This window comes from Mauremys mutica, chromosome 9, assembly GCF_020497125.1.
Source record: "Mauremys mutica isolate MM-2020 ecotype Southern chromosome 9, ASM2049712v1, whole genome shotgun sequence".
Lineage (NCBI taxonomy): Eukaryota > Metazoa > Chordata > Testudines > Geoemydidae > Mauremys > Mauremys mutica.
In genome coordinates, this window is record NC_059080.1 from 17,942,071 (window position 1) to 17,966,559 (window position 24,489).

The 24,489-nt window shown below is 42.5% G+C and overlaps 1 protein-coding gene across 4 annotated transcripts in view; it reads right to left on the reverse strand.

Annotated features, from left to right (window-relative positions):
• Window positions 1–24,489, reverse strand: part of AMMECR1 (AMMECR nuclear protein 1) — a 117,566-nt gene that overhangs the window by 9,142 nt on the left and 83,935 nt on the right. For 3 of the 4 annotated variants that reach the window (XM_045030129.1, XM_045030127.1, XM_045030130.1), the window contains 3 exons: window positions 16,207–16,297; window positions 14,191–14,287; window positions 894–3,155 (listed from right to left, as the gene is read on the reverse strand). In XM_045030129.1, coding sequence (XP_044886064.1) covers window positions 3,041–3,155; window positions 14,191–14,287; window positions 16,207–16,297 — 303 coding nt within the window. In that variant the 3' untranslated portion in view covers window positions 894–3,040. Of the gene's footprint in view, window positions 1–893; window positions 3,156–14,190; window positions 14,288–16,206; window positions 16,298–24,489 lie in introns of those variants that run through there. The other variant, XM_045030128.1, reaches the window with a different exon arrangement.

Here is a 24,489-nt window from a genome sequence, read left to right on the forward strand (position 1 = left end):
AGTTAGAGGGGCTCGCTGTCTAACTCAGCTAATACCACATGGATCTGAGGAAGAAGCTTCAAAGTGACAATTCAAGCCTTTTAAAATGGAATAAAGCAAACTGATTAGTGTTTCTCTAAAGCTAAAATGTTAACTTAAAAAAATCCAGTGAAAGTACCCAACAAAAATACTTCCACTGAACTATATCTAAAAGGCTATTAGTGTAGTTAAATAAGAACATTCGTGAAACTGATTTCACACACTATTCTTGATCAGGTTTAGAAAAACAGACCTATTTTGTCCCAGGGCACGTCTGAATGAAATACATGTATGTTTATTCAAATATACCCATAAGTATAAGAAACATAATCAACAGCATTCTCAGCACTTACATATCAAGGAGATAGGTGCCCCTGAAACATAGTAGATAGATTTGATTATTCTAAGCATGAAAAAAAACCAGTGTATTTCTATGTATCTCATAGAAAACTGATTGATTGACCCATATATCTGTAACAGTTTTTTAAAGACACTGGTCCGGAGGGACCTGGGCATTAATTGATTTTCAAGCACACCTTTACAATTTGTATAACACTCTTTGAACTATTCTTTTTAAGCAACAGCTACTGAAAGATAGACAAAAATTCATTGTGCATTATGCTGTGTACAAAAAGGAGACAAAACTATCCTTTTTTCCCCCCCAAGCCATGATGGGAAGTATTGCTGACCTTGTCCTTCAAAACCTGCAGGATTGTTTATTTCATCAGTATATCATCATTATTACACTGGTAAGAAATTCTGTATAACATCTGCATATATTGAGGATTTTTAAAAAATCTGATATGATTTTAGAGTCCGCATGACCAGTCACGTGACCTGCTCAAGGTTGATTAGCACCTTTAAATACATATATATTTTTATATATAATAGATTTTTTTTTAAAAACTTCTAACAATGAGCTCATACAGAAGCATGAGCCTGCTGTAACGAGATGATGGGTAAAGATGGGGTGAGTGTCTTTTTTTTTCTTTTTTTTTTGCAGCAGACAATATTATTCAGCTTGTGCTCAGTTTCCCTATAAGGGCAAGAAAAAAAACTTTCAATCAAGTAGCCACTTGTTTACAGTTTCCACTTAAAAGCTAATCCACTTTAAAATGTTCCCCAAGTAGAAACAAGACAATAGTATCATCCAAAATATCCTCTATATAAACATCTATTGATTTTTGCAGTGTCCGCTTGGCATATCTCTTGGCTACTGAATTTTCAGGCCCTTTTGTTTGCTTATAAATTAAGGCATCACAACTGAAAGTGTTAACATTTGGACATCAAATGCTGTGGATGAAGGAATACCAAAGACCACCTATCTTAAAACTAACCCAGCAAAACTTGCCTCATATTACAGGTGAGCAGTAACAATTTACCCAATTATCGTAAAATATAAAATTTTAGAATTTTCAACTAGCAGTCTGCCATTTGCTACAGCAAAAGTATTATTAGCGCCATCTTTTTTTTCTCTTATCTGTTTAGCATATGTATTTTGTTTTATACACACACATCCATTATTTGAAATATCTGGGGATTTCTGCTTTACTCACCCGTATGTAGAGGGTCTTCTTCTATGATGCATGAGGTATAGTATTCCCTTGAATATGCGGTAAACTACTACTGGTGCTAGTGAGAGTTCTACAGCTGCAAGAAGAGACTCGGCCCCAAAATGTTCAGGTCTTGCTACTCTACCACACAAACCTTTTTATAAATCCCATCTCCATTACTACAGCTGGAACAACACACAAAATTCTGATAATACAGTAAAATGATTTCTACCTCTTCTTAGTGCAGAAAAGTTACCAGAACTATTTCACAGTACTTACAACACTCCAGGACTGTTCCTGTAATAGATGAAGACATCTGAAATCAGGGCATATTTGTCCTGTGCTCTTTCTGCAACACTCACACTGCTTCTTAAAACAGCAGTTAATTGTTATCTGGTTAATCATGACATCATAAAACTTAGGAAACTAAAAAGAAAGAATAAGATGGGGGGGAGAGAAGAGAAAATCTTTCACAATTTGCTTGCTCAAAAGAATCCCAGTTTAAAAAGTAATTTACACCAGATCAGTAGAGAGCTGTCCAGTGCTTTTAATATTCTTCCTATGATTTTTATGTAACTGTATTTATGTCCTAATCAAAAGGCACAAATCTAAATCCATTTTCTTCCTAATGTAACACTGCCTATTCACCAACCATTATTAAAACAAAAGTGACTCCTATTTTGAGAACGTCAGAAAGTAGTCTCTTCTCTGCATTACAAACACAGTTTTGGTGACTGATCCTGAGAGGGAGAGAATACCCTCAATTCCCATATAATGGAATGAGAGTTGAGGGCACTTAGTACCCTGCTGGATCTGGCACTTTAAGTCTGTAATCAATTAGACCAACTGATCCTGAAATACTTCCTATCATCATTGCCTCTTATGCTAGGTGCAACAGCTTCTCTTCATCTGGAATATCACCCTTCAAATTCTGTCTGTAAATACTGAATCTGAAGCTCATGTATTTAACTACATGAAATAAAGAGCCTTTACTACAATGGTGGGGAATGTATGCTTAATACCTGAATCTCTGATATGTTTCATTCCCTGTTACAACTATTAATGCAACAGCAACAAATGTCTTACTCAAAAAAAAAGGATATCCCTAATTGTAACCCTTAAACACTAAAGTCTTCCTTCCATCCACAGTCACAGAAAACCTTGATTGATATAATTCAGTGTTAATGTAGTATAAATTTCAAATTTTATAAAAAAACACAAGGGTTATATATGCTGCAAAAAAACCCCGCAGTGACTCAATAAAAAAGAATTATGGGAGCTTTGTAATAATGCAGTTTTCTCACCCGTTGCCACGATGAACTTGACCAACCAAGGAGAAGCGTCAACGTGGCAACGGAAACTATCATCATAAAATGGTACAGTAATAGAGATAGCTAGACCAGGAAGGGGCGGGGTCTCCTGGGAAGAGGTCTGCAGAGAGGTCCAGTGACTGGTCATGTGGCTCAGTGTCAGGAATAATGGTTGTATGGTGGAAGGGGGTGCCCAATGCCATTTTGGAAGTGATGATGCTGACGATGGGCAAGGTACTCTGTGTAGCTCATGGTCATCTTCTCACTACGGTACCTAAAAATGGGCGAAGAAAAAAGTCTCAAAGGATTTTTAAAGGAAACCATTAGAAACACTGTCGTTGGAAGGATTAGATTTCATCGGTAAACATCAACTTCACTGCATACACACAAACCAACAAAAAAAATATTTCCATTGATTAAAAGCTAAAATGTACAGAGTGGCAATGTAAGAAAAACGCTGCTTGAGAACTTAGAGTTTGATTTAAGGATATTACTTTATATATTTTGACATGTGATGTTGACAATCTGTGTTAATAAAAAAAGCTTTACTTTTTGAATCTGTCTGTCATTAAATAATTGTCTGCACTACCCACATAATCCCACTACTGTGAAAATTTAAAGAGATAAAAATAGAAAAAATGCTTAAAAATAAACATGGATATTATCCACCAAAATTACAAACAGTAAAATAAAAATCCAATTCTGCCAGTACTAACTGAGGTTATGGTACTAGTCATGTGCTTTCCAAAAATAGAGATTCCATCATTTTGCTACTAGGGAGTCAGACTCTAACCTCAGTTTCAGTGATGCAAACCCAGAGGAACTCCATGAATTTCACTGGGGTCACTTGGATTACTTTTTCAATTTCTTTAAAGCACCTAGCTGGGTGACTTTTTACAACTGAATATATACAAAAAGTATAAATGTCTTCAGAAGGTGTTGTCCAAGGAGGTGGTAATAAAGCAACATCAGTTTGTACCAGAGTTACTCCATATCCGTAACCAACTCTCCCCATGAAGATGCAAGAACCACACATGGCCCAAAATCCATGTGGCCTCCTTTCACATAATATCTTTAGTTGTAAATGCCCAGTCAGGAACAAATTATGCTTCTATACAGGTGCCAATGCAGAATAACTCCACTGAAGTCAAAACGGAGTTACTCACCTTTTTTTTAACCGAAGCCTGGTATACACCTAAAAGTTAGGTTGACATAGCCTGTCTGTCAAGGGTGTGAAAAATTCCCACCCCTCAGTGCTGTAGCTCTGCCAACGTAATCCCTAGACACAGCTAGGTTGACAGAAGAATGCTTCCATTGACCAAGCTACCATTCCTCAGGGATGGCATTCCTGATAGAAAAACCCCTTCTGTCACTGCCGGAGGCATCTGCCTTATCGGACTATTGTGACACAGCTGTGGTGCTGAACCTGTGCCGCTATAGCACCCATAGTGTGGACATGGCCCAAGTATAACAAAGAAGAATCTGGCCCCTGGTAGTTTCTTTTTAAACTCTCTTTATAACAAAAATTAATAAAGTTTACTAACAAAATTGCAAATTGCTGCCAGATTTACACTTCTGCTGTACTGTAAAATTGGGAATTGTGTATTTATGTTGAGACTAGACCTCGTGCTCTATTGCCACAAACTGTGATTCGAAAGACCAAAAATATAAGGGAAGCACAAGTGTACTTGACACGATAGTGTTTGTTAGTGATGTATTAATTCATTAAATAGCTTCCGGCCTTGGCTGAAAGACGAGTCGTGCGTCTCCTCAGTTTGATGTGAATGAAGTGTGGCACTTACTATGCTGCCCCTTCCACTCGAAAAATAAACCATCAGCTTGGCAGCTAATGAAGTTACCTGAATGTGTGTCAAAGCAGGCCAAGGGCAGTCTGTCTGAAACTAGAATCACATCTGCTTGTTTAACCAGATGGAAAAACAAAATCCTCCTGCTATCCTTATCCTGCTTCCTAAACCACTTTTTAGACATTCTCTGTGAGAGAAGAGAGAATTAAAGTTGATGCCAATACTAGAACTCAGAGGACAGCTGGAACTACTGCCATCACTCTGAAGTGGGGATCATGAGCAATGGACCAGGTTTGGTCTATTTCAGAGGTTCTCAAACTTCATTGCACCATGACCCCCTTCTATCTACAAAATTACACAATCCTAGGAGTGGGGAGCCAAAGCCTAGCCCCACCGCCCTAAGTGGGGGGAGGGAAAAGAGGGGGAAAGCCAAATTCCAAGGGCTTCCGCCCCAGGCATGAGCCCTGTAATCTGAGCCCTGCCACCCAGGGCTGAAACTCTTGGGCTTTGGCCCCAGGTGGTGTGGCTCGGGCCTTGGCTTTGGCCCCAGGTCCCAGCAAGGCTAATGCACGCCCTGGTGACCCCATTAGAACAGGGTGGCGACCCACAGTTTGAGAACTGCTGGTCTATTTAAAAAAATTTTCACCCCTAACTTCTTGAGTAGAGAGAGAAGTTATGCCTCCTGCCCGAATTCTCTCAATAGTCTAGGAGGGAAAGGGGGCAGCAGAAGCTGCATGACAACAATTATTTCAATGCAAAAAGCAACTGGAGCTGTGTTTCAAGATCTCTTATCTGACGAGAAGTGTTTAGTGTTTCACTGTTACCCTATATTCCAGATGTCAGTAGGAGTTGGTTTAACAATTCAAATAACGCAACTGCTGAAAGAAAGGAACAGTCCTCTAAATACATATTTTTGACTACTTCACTGATGAGGGCCAATAATTCTTCACTGGTTTGGGTGCTGTAGATGTAAAGAAAGACTACGCTGGAGCTGGAAGTGTTATTTACAGCTCAGGTAGATGTACGTGTGCTAGATGTGATCAAGCTAACACACTTCTATTTTTAGTGTATCTGCAGTGGCAAGGGCAGTGAGATAGGTTAGCCACCTTGAGTACAATCATTTCCCTCTAAGTCTTATTCTCTGAAAACAGTAGGAGATTAGTATTCCTAGGTTCTTGTGACTTGCGGAAACTCATATCAAAGCTCTAATACCATTGACTCTAGCAGCAGGAGCCTCTCCTACCATCTCCAATTAGTCCCTTTCTAAGCAAAAGGTAAAGTTACAGAATTGAAAAAATTACGTTTTCTATACTTGGAAACTGAGTTTGGTTCTCTAAAGACTAGCTCCTCCCCTTGAGCCTCAGGACTGTATAATTTTCTCTATTTGTATTCTTCACAATGATCAAGTTGACCAGGAGAATTCTGGATTGTGAGTTGTCAGTGAGCCACAAACACTGTATTTTTCAATGACAATGTCCTCACTTACACCCAAAACACTTATTTTCACAGATGACAATATCATTCTACCTTCCTCCTCTCTGAATCTAAAACACAGTAGCCTAACTTGGTGGGCTACAGCACTGAGTATTTATCTTAAAGAGAACCCAACTTTTAGAAAATCTCAGTCTTTGTTTTTCACCACGTTAAGAAGGCAGCTTCTATATAGCTAGGAGATTAAGGTATACATTTCAGAAACATATCGCCTCCACCAGAAGCTGGCGCTCACTCAAAGTTGGTGGTTATCTTGGAATGGACAAATCTCATTCATTCTATGATAAGATCTGCAAGACCATAGTGGTGTTGTTCCCCACTCATATTTTCATCAGACAGATACCCACTCTCTTTATATGGAGATGGCTTTTGGGCCCCATGGTTGGTACCACATCAGTAATTTAGTGCCTTATCCAAATTTACTGTTTAAATGAAATGATTCTCAGTGATTACCCCCTGCCCTGGGGGTGATGATCAGGGAAACTCTCTAATACAAGTTATGAATTCTGGTTGATTTGTGGAGTTATGATAAAATGTTACTATGAAAACTGCTGTGATCATGAATACCTATATATGTATATGAGTGGATCCTCCACTGCAGACAGAACCTGCAGGGGGTACACACCAGACAAGAGACAATGGGGCATACTTAATGTTAATGATCATGCTTTAATCACACAAAAGTTATGCTAAAGAATGGATGCATCCTAGGGGAAAACCAGCTTTACTCATCCTCTAAGGGTGCAGGGTTGTGGGGGGAAGGAAAGTTACCAATCACTGAACAAACAGCAACAGCGAGAGACAGACAGGAAGAGGGAGCATTGGACAGAAGAAAGCAAAGTCGCAAGCTGGGGGAAGGAAACTTCATGAGGGAAAAGCTACCCTATATGTAACAGCACGCCCAAAGCAGGGAAACCCTGGCTGCCTTCCTGGATACAGATGGCCTCCAAGGACTCCCAAGAGACAGGTGATCTAACAATGTGCATTGTGTTTTGGATGGTAGTTATGGTCTATAGGAGCTGTACTCTCTTGTGCTTTATATGATTAAGTAAAAGAGGATTATATGTTAGACTTGTGAAGCATTTAGCACAGACGCTTTGCACAAAAAACGGTGGTTAACTTTCCATAACTGTAGTTCTTCATGTGCTGCACATGTCCATTCCACTCTAGGTCTGCATGCACCCTGAGCATAGTCGCTGGAAATTTTTCCCTCAGTGGTACCCAAAGTGTGTCACACGCCTTAGTACCGGTATAAAGCGTCCAATTGACCCCTCAGTTCCTTCCAGAAAACTCTGATGTACAGGGGCAGGAGGGCAGGTCATGGAATGGACACACAAAACATCTCGAAGAACAGCAGCTACAGAGGTTAGTAACAGTTTTCTCTTCTGTGTGATTGCACACGTGCAGTCCACTCTAGGTGACTCCCAAACAGTTGAACAGGTGGAGGAATCGGAGTTCATGGACACACTGACTGCAGAACAATTTGCCCAAATTTGGCATAATCTCTGGCCTGTTGAGTGATGGCGTAATGAGCGGAGAACGTGTGCACTGATGACCAGTTCACTGCTTTACAAATATCCTGAACAGGGATCTGCGCTAGGAAAGGCAGATATGTCATTTGAAAAAATGGATCGGTTATCCACCCAGGGTTGGAAAGCTGATATTGCTGAAAGGTGAACCTTGATAGGGGAGAGAGCTATTCCTTGCTGCTTCAGGTGCAATAGATATTCAACTATTTCTTATAAGGATGACTGCATGGGCGAGACTCCACGTTGCAACGCCCACACAAAGAACCGCTTGCACTTTGAAATGTAAGTAGTCCTGATGGAGGACTTTCTACTACCTAATAGGATCTGACAAACTTGCTCTGTGCAAGCCTGCTCTCTGGGATTTAGCCATGAAGCTTCCAGGTTAATAGGTGAAGAAAGCTCAGGTTTGAGTGGAATAGCTGACTGTGGTCCTGAGAGATCAGGTCCGGGGGTAACGGAAGAAGGATTGGTGTGACCACTGAGAGGCTTAGCAGAGTGGAGAATCAATGTTGGCGGGACTATGCTGGGTCTATCAGAATGACCTGGTCTTGGTCCCGCTTGGTCTTTAGCAGTGCATGAGCAGGACAGGGCGAAAAGCATAGTAAAGATGTCCCATCCACAGTAGCAGAAAGTTTTCTGTGATAGAATCTGGAGTGTGGCCTTGTAGGGAGTAGAACTGGGGACACTTTCTGTTGTACTTGATTGCAAATAGGTCTATGTGGGAAGTCCTCCACTGCTGGAAAATGTCCCTCACCACATCTGGGTGAAGGGACCACCCTTGTTGACTGGAGAAAGACCTGCTGAGGCAATCTGCCATCTCATTTTGTGTTCCTGGACAAAAGAGGCAGGAGGAAGCTCCTCCTTGCCTGCTGAGATAAAACATGGCTGCAGTGTTGTCCATGAGAACAAACAACTTTCTGCCCATAATGTGGGGCATGAAGGTCTGACAGGCCACGTGAACTGCTCTGAGTTCCCTGACGTTGATGTGGAGTGAAAGTTCCTCCGGAGACCAAAGGCCTCGAGTTCTGAAGGGCCATAGCTGAGCTCCCCACTGTAACTTGAGGTGCAGCCTTGCATGTTGTACCACGTAAGTACATGAGGCCATGTGACCTAAGTCTCATACAATTTTGGGCTGTTGTGACTGGATGACCTCTGAGGTGTGTTATCAGGGATGTAGGCCCTGACTTGAGTAGAGTTGAACACTGCTCCAATGAACTCTATCCTTTGTGCCAGTGTGAGGGTAGACTGCTCTACATTTATCAGAAGGCCTAGGGACTTGAACACTACCTGAGCCCTGGACCAGCTCTTGTCTTGTCAGTCATCTAGATAAGAGTAACCTGCACCTCTACACTTCCTCAGGAAGACTCCCACTATCACCATACATTTTGTGAACACCCACGGAGCTGCAGACAGGCTAAATGGGAGGACCATGAATTGGTAGTACAAGTGGTTCACTACGAATCTGAGGAACCTTGTGTCTCCTTGGGGTATTGATATATGAATAGGTGTCTCTTTAATGGAGGATGGTGTACCAATCCCTGGGATCCTGAAAGGGAATAATTGTTGAGCTGACGCAGGTCTAAAATCGGTCTGAGACCTCCCTTAGCCTTTTGGATTAGAAAATAATGGGAATAGAACCCCTTCTCTCAAATTCTGCAGAACCCCATCCACAGCTCCCACCCGAAGCAGAGATTGAACCTCCCGGCCAGAAGTTCTTTGTGAGACGGGTTGCTAAAGAGGGGAAGGGAGGGAGAGAGAGTGGGAAAGAGGGGTAGAAATAAGCTGGTAGGTGTATCCCACTTCCACTGTGCTAAACACCCAAAGGGTCCATGGTGATACAGGACCACACGCTGAGCAAGTGGGAAAGGCTAAAGGGAGTTTGTGAACGAAGGAGAAACAGGGTCTGGCTTAGAAGTGTAGGGCAGAAAGGGACCTTGAGAAGTCTTCTGGTCCAGTCCCGTGCACTCAAAGCAGGACTAAGTATTATCTAGACCATCCCTGACAGGTGTTTGTCTAACCTGCTCTTAAAAATCCCCAATGATGGAGATTCCATAACTTCCCTAGGCAATTTATTCCAATGTTTAACCACCCTGATAGTTAGGAAGCTTTTCCTAATGTCCAACCTAAACTGCCCTTGCTGCAATTTAAGCACAGTACTGGGCGGGCTGTTGGGGCCTATAGTGCTTCCTTGAAGGTGCTGATGTGTATAGTCCAAGGGACTTAAGCATTCCGCTGGAGTCTTTTAATCCATGAAGCTTCAAAAAGTACATCCTGCAGGGCTTGCTGGACCTCCTGTGGGAGTCCCAAGGACAGTAGTCATGAATTCCTGCACATGTCCACTGCCAAAGCCATGGACCTGGCTACCGAGCCAGCCACATCCAAAGCGGCTTGTAACGAGGCACTTGCCACTAATTTTCCCTTTTTCACCAGCGAGGAGTACTCTTGCCTAACCTCTTGTGGGACCAAGCCCTTGAACTTCCACATGGAGTCTTACATGTTAAATTCATACCTGCCCAGCTGCGCCTGCTGGTTTGCACTTCTGAGTTATAACCCCCCCATAGTAGAATAAACTTTCCTACCAAACAAATCCAGTTTTTTGAGTCCTTTGATTTTGGGGTTGCACCCTGATAGGGTGACCAGATAGAAAGTGTGAAAAATTGGGATGCGGGGAGGGGAGGTAATAGGCACCTATATAGTGGGGCTGTCCCTATAAAATTGGGACATCTGATCACTGATGATCCTGTCTTACTCCCTCATTGGCAGCGGATACCAGCAGGGATCCTGTGGTGGGAGGGAGGGGAAGATGGGTGTACAAGTGCTCATAACCCTGGGAAGGAACAAAGTATTTTTGCTCAGCCCTTTTTGACATGGGGGGAAGTGATGCAGGGGTCCATAATGGCCTCACTGAGAGGCAGGGCTAATTTTGATGGGCCTGGCGCAGCTAAAATGTCAAGTAGGCTATGGGAGGACTCCTTCACTACCTTCGCCTGTATGTCCAAATTTAAGGCCACCCTCTTCAACAAGTCTTGGTGAGCCTTATAGTCATCAGGGGAGCTGACACGCCTGTTCCTAAGACTGCCTTGTCAGCGGAGGAGGAGGCCAGCATCAGCTGTGGATACTCTTTGTCTCTTTTGGCTCGGCAGGATCTTGTTAAGCTAGCTCCTGTAGTTTGGTACTGACCTCAGTACGGGAGTCAAGACTGGGTGCTGCCAGATGAGATGGTGGTGCCCTCCAGCATGGTTGGTACCCATATAGTGTTGGTACTGCACAGTGTTGCAGATGTAAACGGCTCATCCGGTACTGGAACTGAAGGTGCCTGCGTAAGTGCCAGAGTCAACAGTGCTGACTTCTGCAGTACTGAGCCAGAGAAGTGGCCTGGTTTAGATCTAACTCTACTCTGGTCCCCATGCCTGGCCATCCTCATTGGTGATCGGTGCCAGGACTCAGGTATGGCAGGAGAAGCACTCCTTACCAACACCGAGGCATTCAGTGCTGAGACTCACCAACCTGGCTCAGATGGCGGTCTCAGTGTGGCTCCATGAGCAAAAACTTCAGCCTGGCCTCCCGATCCTTCTTTGTGCGAGGTTTAAAGTCTCTGCAGATCTGGCAACAGTCCCCAACGTGAACTTCTCCTAGGCACTTGCAGCTTGAATGTAGGTAGGTCAGGAGCATAGCCTTGTTGCAGGAGGCACAGGGCTCAAAGCCCGGTGACCGAGACATGCCTCAGCACCAGAGAACGGACCAAAACTCTGCTAAATCACCAAATTACAGAACTTAACTAAAACTAATTACAACTAACTATACAAATATAAGAAAAAGAAGACCACTGAGACAGCTTGCCAAAAAGAAGGTCACCGGAACTGCTATCCATCATGGGCGGTAAGAAGGAATTGAAGGGATGTGGGGTCAGCTGGGTGAATTATATTGGAACTATAGGTGCATGGCATCAAAGGGCACTTGAACTGCCCTGATGGGTACCACTGAGGGAAAAATTTCTGGTGATTGTGCTTGGGGCGCTTACGGACTTACGGTGCAATGCACATGTGCAATCACTCAAACAGGAACTACAGTTTTTCGAGAACTAAACTGTAATCAGAAACTTCACTCCTTTAGGGTGAAGTTCTAGGAGAGGGTGTGTTTAAGCACAGGAGAGTCTGAAGGGTTAGCACAGCGCTCAGAGGCTAGGTAGCTTGACAGCGGGTTCCTGCTTTCAGAAGAGGGTGCCAGAAAAAAGGTTAGCATCTCAACAGTATACCTAGGGAGCTGAGGATTGGAGCAGTGGCTAGTCTTCATTCAGGCTCCAGAGGCTTAAAACACACAGGGATGCAGACACACAACAGTCCAGTGGGTAGCCAGCAAAGGGGCACATGGCCAGATCTGTGATACTGGGATCTTACTTCTACTTTGGATTGTCACACATGAAAATAAAGGACAGACATTTTGTCCTGCCTGTTAGTTTCTTTTCTCCTAGTTTCAGTACTTGGGGTGATATGCATGGGACAAGTATTCCTACATCTCTTTCTCTCTCATATTGCTATCCTGAAATAAATGAAAAAAAGTGTCTGTCTACAAAAAGATGAGGGAAGTAATTCTATATTTAGCAGTCACTGTACTGGTATCACTGTTGGAGTAATGACATCTGGAACTTTCTACAGAGGACTTGCTTTTGTTATGAATCTGAGTGACAAGTCTGGTTCTGCCCCCACCTGCATTCAGAAGGGAGAATCCAAATAGGAATGAGACACACAAACTATGAGAAAAGAGAATTAAAACCCGCCCAAACCTGTCTTTCCTTTTAAAGTGTCCAAGATACTTCATAACAAATTTGTAATCTATGGGGACAGTCCAAAAATAAATTAAGCGTTCAGTAGGAGGCAGGAAATTTCGTGCAGTTTTAGTAGAGAAACAGGTTCTGTAACACAGATAGACCAAATTTGACTTTTGCTCAAAGACTGAGCCCAAGCGATAACGCTTTGTATAATATATTGGTCTAGTGTGGGTAATCATGACTTTCTATAGTGGCTGTTCTCAGAAACCATGCAGCCTGATACTTAATTCAGTGCTACAGCATCCTTTGGTGCTGAAGATCCTAAGTTCTGTTCCTTCTAATATATGAAGGTGGGTGGTTACCACGTGGCTACCCTGAAAATTTCAGACAGAAAGAGATCAGTGGCTTGCTAAGGATGCATATATTACTCTTGTTGTGCCTTAACAGGATCTTTAAGTTTTAGTTCTGCAAAGGAGTAGTAATGAGAGATTCTTCTCCATGGTTCTTTTGGGAACAACATGTCCTGGGGTATTAGTGCCAAATGAAGCAAAACATGCCAAATGGACTTTAGAAGACCTTATTTTACTATAGCCTCATGGCCCGATGATGATGAACTTATAGAGAAAGGTCTTATTTGAATAGACATAATGGCTTGAGAAGAGTATTGACAGCATGATGGTTGACTGAGGTAGAACGTCACTACCACCTTTGGAAAGAATTTAGGGCAAGTGTGTAGCACCACCTTATCTTTAAACCGGTTTGTATAAGTGGGCCCAGTCACTGAGGCTTGAAGGGAATTAAGTGACTAAAATGAAGTAATTGTCACCAAGGAAAAATCTTTCTAGAGTGTTCCCATCTCCAGGAATGGTTAACTATTACCAATGGTACCTTTGGAGAAGTGAAAATGACTTACTTGTAATTCTTTTTTTCTCTCACTCTTAGTAGATAATCTGCAATCTCTCAATTTTGTAATTTATTTATTTTTCAAGTTGATAACAATGTACCTCTCTAGGTGCATGTAGAACTGCCCCTATAAAACCACATTTCTACATCATCCAGTTGACAGTGTGTCCTCTACAAATGAGAAGATAATCTCAAAGCACTAAAAGTCAACAAACACTGCCTGGTTTGTGTGGAGGGAGTGACATCCCCAGCCCAACAACATAGGGACTGTCAGCCTGATTAACCCAGCTGTAGGGGTAATGTTATGTAATGTATCACCTTTCTTTCAGAAAGGTTGGGAGGGTAATGTAGTTTCCTAGCAGGGACATATGAAGCACCTGCACAAGCTGAACTTTAGAATTTGAATGGTGAGAGTTCCTAATCTCTCTCGAACCCTAGAGGGGATATCTGTTACACCCAGTGCACTAACTTTGGCAAGTAAGAGCTACCACACCCTTATCATTTTTCCAAGTTGCAATCTTTAAGCAGCAGCATGAAATAAAATATACAGAGGACCCTTGGAAAGATATACATTAAACAGCAGCTCATTCTTCCCTTGCTGAGCGTTGTGAACTCCTGTGACTATTAATGGAAGTTACAGAGACACACCAAAGAAGAAAGGACCGCTGTTGCAGAAGGACAGATATTGTTAAATCTGTTACTATGAAGGAAGACTTTACCATCAATATTTTAGCAGATGTCTGCAGAAAATAAACAAGCTGGGGAAATATTGAAATAACAAAACGTATCTGTAATGTAGCCCCTAATACATACCTGGTCAGTTTTATGGTTTTCCTGAACTCATTAGTAATTGGAGCTTTGTAGCCTCCTTTCCTCAATAAGGAATCTATGGTCTGAATGTGGTCCCATCCTGTTGAGTTTTATCAGAATAAATATCAGCAAAGAGCATGTAATTAAACAGACTTTACATTAAAATATTACTTCATGTTATATTTTTGCATCTACTCTGCTAAAGTCCATTATAAAGATTCCCATAGATCTATAACATGTAAATTCCTGTGTTCCTAAGAACAGCCTCCTGCAGGAAGTACTATATACAGGATTATTCCTACATCAAAGTAAGTTTATTGTGCAAGGCAAAGATCTTGCACATAGTTTAAAAGTAGATCCAATAAAGCCATGCTTTCTGGATATGGAGAAACAAAAATTATATCCTTCCAAAATCTAAAGGCTGTAAAAGAAAACGAGGACTTCATCCTACTATGGCAAGGTCATGTATCACAGTAACCCTTTAAATCATATTGAAATAAAATACATAGAACCACTTGAAAATCAAGTTTCTATTGGAAATATTGCATGTAAGCAATTTTAACTGGCTCAAAGTGTGCTTTAAGGGGTGCAGGTGAAGGACAGAAAAATCCCATGCCTCATCACCTAATGGTATAGGATCTCACAGACCTTTCTGTAAGTGCCACTGTTAAAGTTAACAGCGATTCTTCCATTTTCAGAATTACAACATTAAACAATTTGCTGGTGGTTGGCTTATATATTTTTGGAGTATTAATCCACAAATAGCTTAGGTTAATTATGGTTCTCCAACAAGTCTTTTACACTATTTTTAAGCAATATATAAAGATCAAATTTTGAATACATGGTATCTCAATAATATGTAGAAAATTATAATTGTATTGATAAAACTGTTAGATGTATTTCAGAAGTACACAATTGCTTAGATTATTCAGATAGGTGTCTAACAAGACTAAATATATAATTTTGCTTTTTTCTGTTTAATAAACCACATGTATAAAAACCAGTTTTTTTAAAGAATCCAAAATTATATATATACAAATTTTGACTAAAGAAGTTCACATAACAATTACACTTTATAAATATAGTATGAGCTGTCTTAAGTGACCATGTAAGGGCTCAGCAAAAAACACTTTTTCCTGAAAGATGTAGATCTATAAGTACAGAACAAACAAAATTGTACTAGGAATCTTAGGGATAATTTTAAGTGGTCACTTGTAGTCAGGGAGTTGTATATTCAAGGTGATCCTTAGTGCAGGTTTTTCTTTATCTCTTAACACAACAAATCCAAACATAAGGAGGCAAATTCAAAAACAATGCAAAAATGAAAAAACAAAACAAAACCCTGAGTCACGGCTAGAAGAGAAAACATTAGTAAGTAGTTAGCGGATCAGCACCACATACTGTATTAAACAGAACTAGTGTATTTTGTTCTTCCAAATGATGAACTTATAAGTCTGTGCCTCTTTTAAAAGGGACACACTTTCATTTACAAAAGTATTTTGGGACATTCAGTATGAAACCAACTCCCTTCTACCCACCAAGAAACAATGGGAAGCCAAAGCTCTTAAAGAGGATTAAGTGACAGCAGTGAGAGCCTAACAAGAGAAAATTTCAGTATTGCAGGTTGAGAAATAACTCCACTGTTAAGATCCATGAGCAGTCATCCCATCACTAAGTTAAACGGGTTTTGCATTTCACTGATTGTAGCAAGTTGGGTGTATGAAAAATGGCAGCTTCTAATTAGCACTGTACCACCCCCTACATCTTTTATTTTGCATATTGCTGCTACTTTACTCTTTATTTCTGACTTTCTTAACAAACTGCTACAATTTATTGAAATCTTCCCAATAAAGGGATTGATTTTATACAGGCATGTAAGTGGCATTTATAAGAGTCATTCCTTACAGTTAAGTATTGCTCCATCATCTGACATCAGTGCAAGGTCAAATATTGCATTTTAGGTTTATATGTATATTTAAATTCTTCACCAGATCATATGAAATAAAGTGCAACAATGACCTTGCTCCTTTGCAACCTCCGGTAAGTAGGTGGCGGTGCGTTTTGATCCTTTTTCATTGATGAATTCTATTCTAATGCCATGTACACCCACCTGAAAGAAATTGGCAGTTTTATTAGTACATTTAAAAACAATACAAGAAATTTCTAATGTGAAAAATCCCAAGATGTGAGCATTTTAAAGAAAGGTTTACCCAATTTTAGATTAAAAAAAAAAAACATTTTCAAGGTAATTCTGAAGTGAATTTAGCCCTTTTTAATGGCGTCCAACTGACAGTCTGGCCAGGGCAGTGGCAGTGCAAGCATGCCCTACAATGCCCCACTGAAGTACTTCATCTCTGACCTGAAGGGAACACTGTTTGAGGTGAGAGTAGTTTGGTCTCAATGCCCATTCAGTGCTTAACCTCTCTTTTGATCCTGCCAATGGGGGTGTTATTAATGGGATGTGAACACCTGTCCACCAGAAGGTGAACCAAGATCACCAGTTCTATTTCATAGGCAACCAGCTGGTCTAATGACTTGTGGCCACTAACAACTGGGATCTTGTCTGAACTGGCAACCTAATGGTGAAAGGTTTGAGCTATTACCAATCCCTTGAGCCTTCCAGTTCATGAAATTTCCACTAATGTATGAAGAAGAAGGGTACAGAAAGGAAAGGTATTTCAAAGCTTTGGGAAGCTAATCAACTTCAAATTCATATTTCCATATATAGCAAGACTGTTTTCTAGTGTAAGGTCTACTGCCTACAATGAAGAAACCAACATTGCTGACAGAAAGGAGTGACATGCAACTTTCATGAGATGTTCCAAATTCCTAGAAGTAGTAGGCTGGTGCCCTTTCGAGGCATTGTTTGCAAAAGTAATGCATGTGTACATAGCACTTCCCTATTTTCAAGGGTACAATAATTCTGCTGTAAACACATGCTCTTGATCAGTTTGTCGTAAGAGGCCTCCAGCTGGGAGTGAAATTTCTTACCAAAATTTAATCAACAGTTTTCAGTTACACAAATGTAAACATAAAATGTTAGTAGCCTCAGATTTTTATTCCTGTGCTCCTTAAATTTGGAAGTTCTCAGGTGCAGGTGGAAACAAGAGTATTGTGTGTTTAAAAGCTTATAGTGTTATTTGGTTTAGATACCTGTTTTTTGGCACAAACTAATTTGATTTTAACAAACAGAAGAGAAAGATTTTTAGAATGAAGACTTACTCTAGAACAACTGCATGGCAACCAAATTCAAAACCAAGGATTAATATAATGGAGCACACAGGCTCCCCAGGGCCAACTGTCCAATTAACACACAGATATTTCAAGGTAAATATTATACAAAGTTATTTTTGCTCTAGCATCTTGATGTGGCTATGAGTGTGGGGTGAGGGGAGGGAGATTACTCTGGTGATCTTGACTTGCAAATCCTCCTCCTCTTTATCAACGCACAATGTCTTAAATATGATGAAACTTTTCTGATTTGATTCACATCTTCATTCAGAAAAGTTTCATCTCTAATCTCCTTCATATCAATTGGTCTCAATTAATCTCTCTTACATTTCTGAACCTAAACTATCAAGTAAGCAGGTGTAACTTTGTTTTAGAAGCCAAATATGTACTCTTTGAAGGTGTAATTCTGAACCAGACAGTTCTATTATGGCAAATGGAAATTTGGGAATGAAAAGTTTAAGCAGATATTGCCTAATTTATTCTAGGGTCAAGGAAACCAACTAGTAACTTTATGCAAACTGTAAAACCACATCTGAATGATGGGAAACTTCACACTAATACAAAGTGATGCACATCAACATGGTCCATCCATGTGAAGCTCAGGTGCCCCCTTTTATTAGCGTAGCAATTTGCATCTTTTTCAGAGCAAATTTGCAAGACAAATTGATTAGAGCAGAAAAGTAATTACAGATTGACTAATTGCCAAGATAAAACCCAAAATGTATCCTGACCAAAACATTTATGTTTACATACAAACACTACCAGTTTAAAATTTTCCTACATACCAGAAACTGAAAAAACATCTGTCAGTCCTAAAACACAACAACTGCAACTCCTTTGAAATCTCTTTTTATTACAGCATGTAGATCGGGATTGGGGTCCCGTTGTTCTAGACAACATGCAAATCCAGTACGGTTTGTTGACTGCCATGAACAGCTTACAATCCAATTTAAGAAAAGGCTCAACAAGAGGCTTTAGCAAGCAATTGGAGGTAGAAAGGGGAGGACAGACAGGTGTAACTACATGAGCCTGTCGAAGTTATGTAGCCTAAGGCACATACAACATGACCATGGATTCCATTTTAAACTGTAACTTTGTTTTAACTTTTCCTATTTCCAATTTGTACAAAAATATTGTATTTAGCCTCTGTGTGTGGTAATTTTCAGGCTATTATTATTAATCTACCTATTTCCATGCTGCTTCTATTAGGCAACTTACAGAGCAGTCACCCAGGGTATTGGTTGTGCTGTGATAACATATATGCACCCTCATCACTCTTCTTGCCTGCTTTATAATAGTAAGTTAGAAGCAGGGGCGGCTCTAGACATTTCGCCGCCCCAAGCAGGGCGGCATGCCGCGGGGGGCGCTCTGCCAGTCGCTGGTGCCGCGGCTCCGGTGGACCTCCCACAGGCGTGCCTGCGGAGGGTCCGCTGGTCCCACGGCTCCACCGAAGCCACGGGACCAGCGGAACCTCCGCAGGCACACCTGTGGGAGGTCCACTGGAGCCCTACCTGCCGCCCTCCCGGCGACCGGCAGAGCGCCCCCCGCGGCATGCCGCCCCAAGCACGCGCTTGGCGTGCTGGGGCCTGGAGCTGCCCCTGGTTAGAAGGCTATTGACATTCTCCTTGTTTTAATTCACAAATTACAATACTTTTATGGATCCTAAGAACAGATAAGGAGAGCAGTGGGATTAGAATCTAGATGAACAGAAATAGTATTTATGGTGGTACACCTCTACCCCGATATAGTGCTGTCCTCGGGAGCCAAAAAATCTTCCCGCGTTATAGGTAAAACCGTGTTATATTGAACTTGCTTTGATCTGCCGGAGTGCACAGCCCTGCCCCCGCAGAGCGCTGCTTTACCGCGTTATATCCAAATTCGTGTTATATCGGGGTAGAGGTGTATATATTCAATTACTCAAGGTATTTTGTAAAATATGTTTTATTTTTAGCATGTCTTCAAAATCAAATTTTAAAATTTTGTGGAATATATAAAGGTCCACCTTCCTGTGCTAATATCCAAATCCACTGCTATCTACATACTACACAGACCACAGTGAGAGATTATGCCATACTCTATCAAAGAAACTGAGGAACCACCTGATCAGCATCCTATACAGCAAACAGGAAAACATCAAAAAAGAGCTCTCCAACCTGGAGACTCTCATAAATAACCAAGAATCCTGTGGCACCTTATAGACAAACAGACGTTTTGCAGCATGAGCTTTCGTGGGTGAATACCCACTTCTTCAGATGCAAGTAGTGGAAATTTCCAGGGGCAGGTTTATATATGCAAGCAAGAAGCAAGCTAGAGATAATGAGGTTAGTTCAATCAGGGAGGATGAGGCCCTCTTCTAGCAGTTGAGTGAAAACCAAGCGAGGAGAAACTGGTTCTGTAGTTGGCAAGCCATTCACAGTCGTTGTTTAATCCTGAGCTGATGGTGTCAAATTTGCAGATGAATTGGAGCTCAGCAGTTTCTCTTTGAAGTCTGGTCCTGAAGTTTTTTTGCTGCAGGACGGCCACCTTAAGATCTGCTATTGTGTGGCCAGGGAGGTTGAAGTGTTCTCCTACAGGTTTTTGTATATTGCCATTCCTAATATCTGATTTGTGTCCATTTATCCTTTTCCTTAGAGACTGTCCAGTTTGGCCGATGTACATAGCAGAGGGGCATTGCTGGCACATACCATTAGAGCCCCGACCAGGGCTATTCTATCTACTGCCCAAAATCCACAAACCTGGAAATCCTGGACGCCCCATCATCTCGGGCATCGGAACTCTCACTGAAGGACTGTCTGGATATGTGGACTCTACTCAGACCCTATGCCACCAGCACTCCCAGCTATCTCCATGACACCACTGATTTCCTGAGGAAACTACAATGCATTGGTGACCTTCCAAAAAACACCATCCTGGCCACCATGGATGTAGAGGCTCTCTACACCAACATCCCACACGCTGATGGAATACAAGCTGTGAGGAACAGTATCCCTGATGATGCCACAGCACAACTGGTTGCTGAGCTCTGTGCCTTTATCCTCAGACACAACTATTTCAAATTTGATGATAATATATATCTCCAGATCAGTGGTACCGCTATGGGCACCCGCATGGCCCCACAATATGCCAACATTTTTATGGCTGACCTGGAACAACGCTTCCTCAGCTCCCGTCCACTCACGCCCCTTCTCTACCTACGCTACATTGATGACATCTTCATCATCTGGACCCATGGGAAGGAGACTCTGGAAAAATTCCACCACGATTTCAACAGCTTCCACCCCACCATCAACCTCAGCCTGGACCAATCTACACGGGAGGTCCACTTCCTAGACACTACGGTGCAAATAATTGATGGTCACATTAACACCACCCTATACCGAAAACCTACCGACCGCTATGCCTACCTTCATGCCTCCAGCTTCCAGCCCGGGCACACCACAAGATCCATTGTCTACAGCCAAGCACTGAGGTACAACCGCATCTGCTCTAACCCCACAGACAGAGACCAACACCTACAAAATCTCCACCAAGCATTCTCAAAACTACAGTACCCGCACGAGGAAATAAGGAGACAGATCAACAGAGCCAGACGTGTACCCAGAAGCCTCCTACTGCAAGACAAACCCAAGAAAGAAACCAACAGGACTCCACTGGCCATCACATACAGTCCCCAGCTAAAACCCCTCCAGCGCATCATCAGGGATCTACAACCCATCTTGGAGAATGATCCCACACTTTCACAGGCCTTGGGTGGCAGGCCAGTCCTCGCCCACAGACAACCTGCCAACCTAAAGCATATTCTCACCAGTAACTGCACCCTGCACCATAGTAACTCTAGCTCAGGAACCAATCCATGCAACAAACCTCGATGCCAACTCTGCCCACATATCTACACCAGCGACACCATCACAGGACCTAACATGATCAGCCACACCATCACCGGTTCATTCACCTGCACGTCCACCAATGTAATATATGCCATCATATGCCAGCAATGCCCCTCTGCTATGTACATCGGCCAAACTGGACAGTCTCTAAGGAAAAGGATAAATGGGCACAAATCAGATATTAGGAATAGCAATATAAAAAAACTGGAGGAGAACACTTCAAACTCCCTGGCCACACAATAGCAGATCTTAAGGTGGCCGTCCTGCAGCAAAAAAACTTCAGGACCAGACTTCAAAGAGAAACTGCTGAGCTCCAGTTCATCTGCAAATTTGACACCATCAGCTCAGGATTAAACAAAGACTGTGAATGGCTTGCCAATTACAGAACCAGTTTCTCCTCGCTTGGTTTTCACACAACTGCTAGAACAGGGCCTCATCCTCCCTGATTGAACTAACCTCGTTATCTCTAGCTTGCTTCTTGCTTGCATATATAAACCTGCCCCTGGAAATTTCCACTACTTGCATCTGAAGAAGTGGGTATTCACCCACGAAAGCTCATGCTGCAAAACGTCTGTTAGTCTATAAGGTGCCACAGGATTCTTTGCTGCTTTTACAGATCCAGACTAACGCGGCTATCCCTCTGATACATAAATAACCAAACTTCCATACAAACGGACTTCACTAAAATAAGACACGAGATCTACATTACTCACTTCACCTCTCTACAAAGAAAAAAGGACTGTAAGCTGTCTAAACTCCTACCTGCCACATGGGGCCACAACCGTGGTACTCCTAACTCACCCAGCAATATCGTCAATCTATCCAACCACACACTCAGCCCAGAAGAAAAGCCTGTCCTATCTCGGGGACTCTCCTTCTGTCCTGCCACCCCCACTAACATGATACAGTTCTGCGGCGATCTGGAAGCCTACTTTCGCCGTCTCCGACTCAAAGAATACTTTCAGGATAACACTGAACAGCTCACTGATACACAGTTACCCTCCCACCAACAGCACAAGAAGAAAAACTCCACATGGACTCCTTCTGAGGGTCGAAATGACAGTCTGGACCTATACACAGAATGCTTCCGCTAACATGCACAGGCAGAAATTGTGGAAAAACAACATCACTTGCCTCATAACCTAAGTTGTGCAGAACGCAATGCCATCCACAGCCTCAGAAACCATCCTGACATTATAATCAAAAAGGCTGATAAAGGAGGTGCTGTTGTCATCATGAACAGGTCTGACTACCAAAAGGAGGCCGCCAGACAACTCTCCAATACCAAATTCTACAGGCCACTTCCCTCAAATCCCACTGAGGAATACACTAAGAAACTGCACCATCTACTCAGGACACTCCCTACACTAACACCGGAACAAACCAACATACACTTAGAGCCCCGACCACGGTTATTCTATCTACTACCCAAGATCCACAAACCCGGAAATCCTGGACACCCCATCATCTCGGGCACTCTCACTGAAGGACTGTCTGGATATGTGGACTCTCTACTCAGACCCTATGCCACCAGCACTCCCAGCTATCTCCGTGACATCACTGATTTCCTGAGGAAACTACAATGCATTGGTGACCTTCCAGAAAACACTATCCTAGCCACCATGTATATGTAGAGGCTCTCTACACAAACATCCCACACACTGATGGAATACAAGCTGTGAGGAACAGTATCCCTGATGATGCCACAGCACAACTGGTTGCTGAGCTCTGTGCCTTTATCCTCACACATACCTATTTCAAATTTGCTGACAATATATCTCTCCAGATCAGTGGCACCGCTATGGGCACCCGCATGGCCCCACAATATGCCAACATTTTTATGGCTGACCTGGAACAACGCTTCCTCAGCTCTTGTCCACTCACGCCCCTTCTCTACCTACGCTACATTGATGACATCTTCGTCATCTGGACCCATGGGAAGGAGACTCTGGAAAAATTCCACCACGATTTCAATAGCTTCCACCCCACCATCAACCTCAGCCTGGACCAATCTACACAGGAGGTCCACTTCCTAGACACTACGGTGCAAATAAGTGATGGTCACATCACCACCACCCTATACCGAAAACCTACCGACCGCTATGCCTACCTTCATGCCTCCAGCTTCCATCCCGGGCACACCACACGATCCATTGTCTACAGCCAAACACGGAGGTACAACCGCATCTGTTCTAACCCCTCAGACAGAGACCAACACCTACAAAATCTCCACCAAGCATTCTCAAAACTACAATACCCACACGAGGAAATAAGGAAACAGATCAACAGAGCCAGACGTGTACCCAGAAGCCTCCTACTGCAAGACAAACCCAAGAAAGAAACCAACAGGACTCCACTGGCCATCACATACAGTCCCCAGCTTAAACCCCTCCAACGCATCATCAGGGATCTACAACCCATCCTGGACAATGATCCCACACTTTCACAGGCCTTGGGTGGCAGGCCAGTCCTCGCCCACAGACAACCTGCCAACCTGAAGCATATTCTCACCAGTAACTGCACACCGCACCATAATAACTCTAATTTAGGAACCAATCCATGCAACAAACCTCGATGCCAACTCTGCCCACATATCTACACCAGCGAGACCATCACAGGACCTAACCAGATCAGCCACACCATCACCGGTTTATCACCTGCACGTCCACCAATGTAATATACACCATCATATGCCAGCAATGCCCCTCTGCTATGTACATCAGCCAAACTGGACAGTCTCTACGGAAAAGGATAAATGGACACAAATCAGACATTAGGAATGGCAATATACAAAAACCTGTAGGAGAACACTTCAACCTCCCTGGCCACACAATAGCAGATCTTAAGGTGGCCATCCTGCAGCAAAAAAACTTCAGGACCAGACTCCAAAGAGAAACTGCTGAGCTTCAGTTCATCTGCAAATTTGACACCATCAGCTCAGGATTAAACAAAGACCGTGAATGGCTTGCCAACTACAAAATCAGTTTCTCCTCCCTTGGTTTTCACACCTCAGCTGCTAGAAGAGGGCCTCATCCTCCCTGATTGAAGTAACCTTGTTATCTCTAGCCTGCTTCTTGCTTGCATATATATACCTGCCCCTGGAAATTTCCACTACATGCATCCGATGAAGTGGATATTCACCCACGAAAGCTCATGCTCCAAAACGTCTGTTAGTCTATAAGGT